The sequence below is a fragment of the Epargyreus clarus genome, unplaced genomic scaffold (assembly GCF_041222505.1).
Source record: "Epargyreus clarus isolate Ecla_fem2 unplaced genomic scaffold, WU_Ecla_fem_2.2 ptg000012l, whole genome shotgun sequence".
In the NCBI taxonomy this organism is placed as follows: domain Eukaryota; kingdom Metazoa; phylum Arthropoda; class Insecta; order Lepidoptera; family Hesperiidae; genus Epargyreus; species Epargyreus clarus.
Window position 1 is genome coordinate 2638797 of NW_027332220.1, and position 7641 is coordinate 2646437.

Below are 7641 nucleotides of genomic sequence, written 5' to 3' on the forward strand. Positions count from 1 at the left end.
AACGGTTGATCTCAACTAAATGTGAAGTGCAGCACACGGACTAATGGATTGAATTTAAAGTTTAATGTCGGTTACTGTAACATATTTATGTAACGTCCACTCTACGGAAGAGTTTTGCCGTTACCACCGCTTGGCTGCACGTGTGGATAGAATGATGAAGTAGAATGATTTCAAATTCAAATATTCTTCTATTTTTTTTAACTTGACGGGAAAAAGTGACGAATAATAGAATTAAACCGAAAATAGTTAGGGACGTCCAGTCCTCCGTTGGCCCAGAGTCTCTAGGGGTCTAAACCCAGTTAAGTCAAGTGCGATTTACAGACTTTACACAGCCCTCAGAACTCTTTTTAAATCTCAGACGTATGAGTTTCAACGATATTTTCCTTTACCGGTAACTCAAATTTTCAGTCAGTACACACACAACTTCCACACACACAACCTCACAACCATAACGCAAATGATCGTTAATTTTTAATATACACAACTTCAAAAAATCACATTGCCCAGGATTCAAACCCGGGAACCCCAGACTGATATTAAACCACTACGCCATCACTCCTCCAACATACACATAACAAAGACCATACCTGCTCCCAAAAACGTGAACAGCCCACTAACACAAGCTAGGTTCGCCAGCCGGTGTTGCTCGTCTTTTATTTTCGTCGCTGAAAATAAAAATTGATATTCAATAAGTTAATCGAGTTACGCATGCAAATTTTATTTCACATTTCAAAATGTCCGCTCGTATAAATATGGACGGCGGGTTTTGAAACAGAGCTAGAAACGGGTAGATGTGTTACGATTGTCGATTGATACAAAGAAAATATATTAAATAAGCTTTACCCATGGCTTCGCTCGCATTAAGAGGTTTTATCTCCTCTGGCATAGATTAGTAAAGATTACTCACTCCTAACGAGTAAATGTAACCAGTTATGAGAATTGAAATAGTTGCGTAAAAAAGTTTTGCCACGTCTCCGTGCTAAAATGTTCCGAAAATATTTGAAATACTCCTTTATTTATTGTGTAAATTACGCAGTATTAGTTATTTATTCGTAATAATTCGTTTTTATTATTTTTTATTTGTCAACAATTCAAAAAAATAACTGACAAATCAGCCATTTGTGGCTTCGTTCAATTTCAAGGCTGCGAAGTCCTTTTCTGAATTCCTGACTACGTGAGTACAAGATTTCATGACAATCGGTTATATAGTTAAGGCGAGAAAGCGTAACAAACAGACAAATTCACAAATAATTTATAATATTAGTTAGGATGATGCTTTCTACACTCATAGTCCCATATTAGGATTCCCTGCGTTGTGGATGCTACAGACACACAAGTAACTATCCAAATATCCAGACAGAAATATAAATTCGTTATTTTATTGCGTTTCTGTTTGACCGAGAATCAAACCTGCAACGCTGTATGTCAGACCGGTAAATCGACGATGGTAGGAAGTTTCTCCTTTTAAGTAACATATCGTGGTTGTGTTTTTGTCTAAAGACTATAAAAGCATAATTATACTTTGCAGAAAATACCTTAGTATAAAAAATATCATTACAACTACTTAGATTATTTTGTGAAATTGTGCATTCTGTTTTAAAATCTGTTTGTGACTTAAGAACTTGCATCGTTTCAGTATTCGTATCGTATAAAATAAAATATGTCTGTTTGTTTACAAAAAAATCAACAAATAAAAACGAAAAAAAAAACAATAATTATAGTTCAAAAAACTAAAAAACACGCTTTTTTTGATAAAATCAACTAAAAAGTAGAAAATAATTTTCAATCTAAGAATCAATTAAGGAACCGTAAATAGTATAATTGTGGAAAAAGTGTAGGGTGCTTTTCGAACCTGATAAATGGAGCACCCCACACTTTTTCCACAATTATACTATTTACTGTTCCTTAATTGATTCTTAGATTAAAAATTATTTTCTACTTTTTAGTTGATTTTATCAAAAAAAGCGTGTTTTTTAGTTTTTTGAACTATAATTATTTATTAATTTTTAGTATTTCTCGTTATAGCGACCACCATTATTCATCGTTTGTAAAAAAATCAAGTGTCTATCTATTACGATTTAAGAGATAAAGCCCAACGACAGACGAACAGACCGCAGAGGGTTTCGTTTTAACCTTTGAGTACGGAATCCTAAAAATCATTCTACAAGAGCGCATTATAGATATGTTTCAGAACATTTGAGTTATAGGGAAATAACATTATTATTTTCTAAACTAAAAATCACGATATAAAAGTTACGCCTATTGAAACTAAATAGCAATAATTATTTGCAATCTAAAGTTGCGATGAACTTTGCTGAAGGTGTTTGAAAAATCTCGCCTCGAAAGTCGTTAATCCAGAGGATGTTGATAAGGACAATGGTACAAAACTATTAATGTTTAAAATATTGAATTGTCATCGGTCCTTAATAAGTATGCCAAATTTCGAGTTAATCCGACGTTTTGAAGGGGGTTAAAATCTTGTTCAAAGATTCCGTTACATACTAACATACTAACATACCAACATACCAACATACCAACATACATACGTCTGAAGCTAATAAAAGCGTGTTAAAAAGCATGCCACTTCTATTCGACGTTTGTTCTGCATTTAGGAAAATGAATATTATTATGTTATAGCAATATTTTCATTGGAATATTCAGTTAGCATACGTTCAATTTAATTAATTTCGCACGTGGTTAAAATGATATTAGGCAGAACTGCGGATGTGCCGATTGGTAATAGATTTTGTAATTAAATTTAGGTATATTTCATGTTTAAACTGACTGGTAATGTTAAAATTTTGATAACTTTTACTAGGCTTTAATAATTTTGATTATATTCATCACATCATCATCATATCATCATCATCATCATCATCATCATCATATATTCATCAACACTAAACTGAAGGTGGTATAACCCTTTATGGGTCGGCTTCAGAACCGTGATTTCCACACCAATTTGTCTTATAACAGCTGTATCGAGCGCTGTTGTGTTCTGTGTTTTGAACACATTTGTGAGATGAAATAAAGTCAAAACTAATAAAGTATATAGAAGCAAGTGAAGTACGAGAGATCATTTGAAAGTTTTATGTTAATACCCATAGATAAGTATAGATATCTCACTGCCTTGTAATTGAAGGAAGCCATTAAATGGCTTACAATGTGTCAGCCATTCAATGGCTGTCATGGTGTAATTTACGCGGAACAATGCCGACATGTGCAGTTAAGTGGTGCAAAAACACGAAATCGAAGAAAAAGTGCAGAGAAATATCGTTTCATTCGTAAATGCTCTAAAAACGACATTTTTTTAATATTTTTCAAACACGAAAATAAATGACAGTGACAATTTCAATCGTCAAAACTGGTAACATTTTCTTTTTAGAAGTGAATAATATTTACTAATCTATTTTGATACCCTGACGAAAGTGCAACTTGTAGAATGTACTTCCTTCCAAGGTATTCCCGGAGCGCTATGACATGGGGTTTTTCGATAGATACGAAAAGAGCTTTTATTTGACGCCGGTGACGCATTATCGACTTCTCTGATGTTGCAATACGCGACGGGGACTTTCCATTATGTACCAAGTCTTGTAGGTAGGTAAATAGATAGGTACAATTACATAAAATTTGAAGGTGGTAGAATCCTGTGTGGTTTGACTTCGGCGACACCACCGTCACACATATTTCTACCTAATAACAGCAGTGTTAGGCGCTGCTGTGTTCCGGTTTGAAGGGTATGGTAAGGGAGACAGACTTATCCGAGGCGTTCCAGCTTAGTCCTCAGGGGTAGCGGCGCATCTGTGGCCGACCTTAGGTAGGAATATATAATCCTATCTTGGGATTACAGATGTCCATGGGCGGCAGTAGCCACTTACCATCAGGTGAACTGCATGCTCGTCTGCTACTCCTATATTACAGATAAAAGTTTGAAGCCTTACCGTCCTTAAAACGACCACAAGCGCGACCAATCTTTGTGACCGCTAACGTTAGTATTCCGAGCCAAACCATCGTCGCCACCAGCAGATATACCTTGAAAACATATAAGATAGGATAATTGCTAAGTACTTCATAAATATTTTGAAAATACTCTAGCAAATTAAGATCTTAGTCATTTTATTGAAAGCAGATAGCGCGTGCAATCCGCCTGGCACTACTTAAAACGTTAAGCCTAGTTAAAACCATGTTGTGCATGTATACTTTAACTTGCTACCTACACCCTTACAGGGTTTCATGCCCCTGTATCAAAATTTACAACATCTTTATATGTATGTGATAACTGCATAATGCAATTAAGATTATGATTATGATTATAAGAATGTGCAAAATAATCGATTTTTATAATCAACAATTATTTTTGTTTAAGGATTGAGATTTTATCATATTAATATATTTTTCATGTTTTCATACATTTTGCAGGTGATCCGACCCTGGAGGCACCGCCACGCCTCTTTTTACCGTATAACGACTGTTACACGCTGCTGTATTCCGCTTTGGAGCGTGTAAGAGAGACATACTTATCCGAGGCGTAACAACTTAGTCATCAATGCAACGCATTTGCGCCAACCTCAGATAGAAATCTAGTCTTATCTGGGGTAGAATACAGATGTCCAAGGTCGACAGTAGGCCTAAGCATCAGGTTGACTGAATGCTCGTCTGCTACTTCAATTTCACCAAAAAAAATGTGATGCTATTTACTGTCGTCCTATCACTGTAGAAGTTTATTATAATTTTAGATCATACTAGCTGACCCGGCAAACGTCGTGTTGCCATATAAATAAATGTTAAGGCTGAACAACCCTTATCACTTAGGGGTATGAACAATAGATAGTAGCCGATTCTCAGACCTACTGAATAAAATTTGGTGAAAATCGGTAAAGCCGTTTAGGAGGAGTACGGTAACTATTTTTTTTTTTTTTTTTTTTATAATATAAGAGTAGCAGACGAGCATGCAGTCCACCTGATGGTAAGTGGCTACTGCCGCCCATGGACATCTGTAATCAACCCCAGATAGGATTAGATATTCCTACCTGAGGTCGGCCACAGATGCGCCGCTACCCCTGAGGACTAAGCTGGAATGCCTCGAAAAAGTCTGTCTCCCTTACCACACCCTTCAAACCGGAACACAGCAGCGCCTAACACTGCTGTTATTAGGTAGAAATAGGTGTGGCGGTGGTGCCGCCGGAGTCGAACCACAAAGGGGTTCTACCACCTTCAAACTTCAAACTAACATTGTGACACGAGAATTTTATATATAAGATTAAGTTATTACATAGAAAATTATAAGTCTAATGACTTACAAGCATAGCCCGACAGTTCTCAGTGAGAGCCACGATGATCAATAAGCATCCGGCGCCAATCACCCCAGTCAATATGGCACCAGTGGCCATACTCATAACTAGAATACAAGCATATTATATTTCCTTTGTAATGGTCCACGGGAAATCGGTGGTAAATAGTTGAGGTTAAAATAGAGTTTAATAGGAATATATTTTGAATAAATTGTTATTTTAATATTTATTTCAATTACATTTATCCATTTTGGTACCAAGTTTAAATAATTAATTACATTTGATGTTTATAGACAAAGTCAGTCATTTTTCATTATATATGTGGTCGTATCTAGCACTTGAAAACTAAGTTGTAACGCCTAATACACCTAAATGTGCCTGCATTACCACAGCCTTCATCACCGGCCACAGCCACATGTCTCAGTCCTTTGAAACACACACATGCCTTTAAAAGACACTTTCTACACTCACGGCCCCACACTATGATCCCCTGTGTCATGCGTGCCATAGACACACACACACGAATACACATCTAGACCCAGAACAAAAATCTAAATTCATCATTCGGATGCCTGCCTGGCCGGGGATCGAAGCCGGAAACTTTTGCACGTCAGACTGGTATAGTGACCTCCGCCACGCGGTCGTCGGGTCGTCTAACTTTAAGAACTTAACACAACTCACTTTGAGAAGCTGACGTTTGGTGCATCTCATCATACTGCTTCCCGTGCGTCAAGACAAGGGTCATTAGCACGGAACCCACGAGGACCTGACTGAAAGCGATCAGCAGGACTCCAGGAAACAGGTTGCAGATGCCGCAGCAGCTCTCGAAGTGGCAGCCGGGCTTGTGGACGGAGAAGTGCAGAGGCACTGCAGTGGACCGACTGGAACTGCGCCGCTTATCGCTGGATTTTGTGTAGTCTTCGGTACCGCTTTTTGCCATTTTGGATTTAAATGTTTTGACATCAAGAATGACAGGATAGAATGACATTTATGTCTTAAAGTATAATGATTAATTATGTTGTCTATGATTACAGTATAAATTGTGGTACAAAAAAGTTTGTTTTAGTAATACACACAGTAATATTACTTAAGGTTGCCGTGAGAGGACAGTATTGGTAATCATAATTTGACTAGATAGAGAAGGAGTAAGCGAGCTGGACTAGGTGGTCTATCTAGACCTGTATTGTACCTACAGGTTTGTATGTCTAACCGATTGTAAGTAGTCAATTCCACCTATGAACATCTGTATTCAAGCCTAGGTAGAATTATTAGAATTCTACATCAGGTGAGCGACGGCTGTCTTGCTATCCCCAAGACTAAATTTGTATGATTCGTATAAATCTCGTTCACCACACCCTTCAAATTAAACAGCAGCGCTTAACACAGTTATTATAAAGCAAAAATAAGTGTAGGCGTATCTACGGAGTCGAAACACAGAATTTGACAACTTTTTAACCGACTTCAAAAAAGGAGGTTATGTATTCGACCGCTATGTATGTAAACTTGTATGTTCGCGATTTTCTCAGAAACTACTGAACCAATTTGGATGGACTTTTGGTTATTTGAAAGCATATCTTACAAGGAAGGTTTTAGTATTCAGAAGTAGATCCTCGAGATCTGATGATAACTTAATCGATTTCTGGCGGCTGTAGAAGGCATGCACTGATGGACATGAATAAAAGTTGAACTAGTATAAACTATAATAGGGATTTTATAATAACTTTTTAGTTTTGGTATTTCATTGGTAGTTCATCAAAGTTTATAAAGATTAGTAAAGATTAGTAAAGATTACTAATCTTTACTAATCTTTATCAAAATCAAAGAATAGTAAAGATTACTCACTCCTAACAAGAAAATGTACCCAGTTTTGAGAATTGAAATAGTTGCGTAAAAACATTTTGCCACGTCTCCGTGCTAAAATGTCCCTAAAATATTTGAAATAATTATTTATTTAACACGTAAATTACGCAGTATTAGTTATTTTATCGTAAATTTTCTCTAAAAGTGTTTTTATTTGTCAAGAATTCAAAAACAGAATTTACTTCAATAAGCCGTTTGTGGCTTAATTCAATTTCAAGGCGGCGAAGTATCTTTACTAATCTATGTCGAAATCTTAAAAAAATCTGATGAGTTTATTACAACGGTAACTGAAGTGAGAAATCAAATTGCAAATGGATTCGTTTTTCGGTTGTCAATTCCCTCGCCCGTCAGTTTTGTCACTCTTGTCAATTCTTGTCGTTCATCATTAAAAAGATTAAAACTCTCGTATTTTTCAGGTTTTCGGATTTAGTCTTTTGTCGTTGTCGAAAAATGGGTGCCGAAAACTAGTACTCGCTTTAAAATGAAGTAT

The 7641-nt window shown here is 36.4% G+C and overlaps 1 protein-coding gene across 1 annotated transcript; it reads right to left on the minus strand.

The window, feature by feature from the left end:
• Nucleotides 1-552: 552 nt before the first annotated feature.
• On the minus strand, nt 553-6268 carry LOC140746460 (uncharacterized). The gene is made up of 4 exons (XM_073078611.1): nt 5973-6268; nt 5301-5398; nt 3942-4032; nt 553-665 (listed from the first exon to the last, which is right to left on the minus strand). Exons 1-4 carry the CDS (start codon nt 6229-6231, stop codon nt 553-555), a joined length of 561 nt encoding a protein of 186 aa, XP_072934712.1. The 5' UTR covers nt 6232-6268.
• Nucleotides 6269-7641: the final 1373 nt, after the last annotated feature.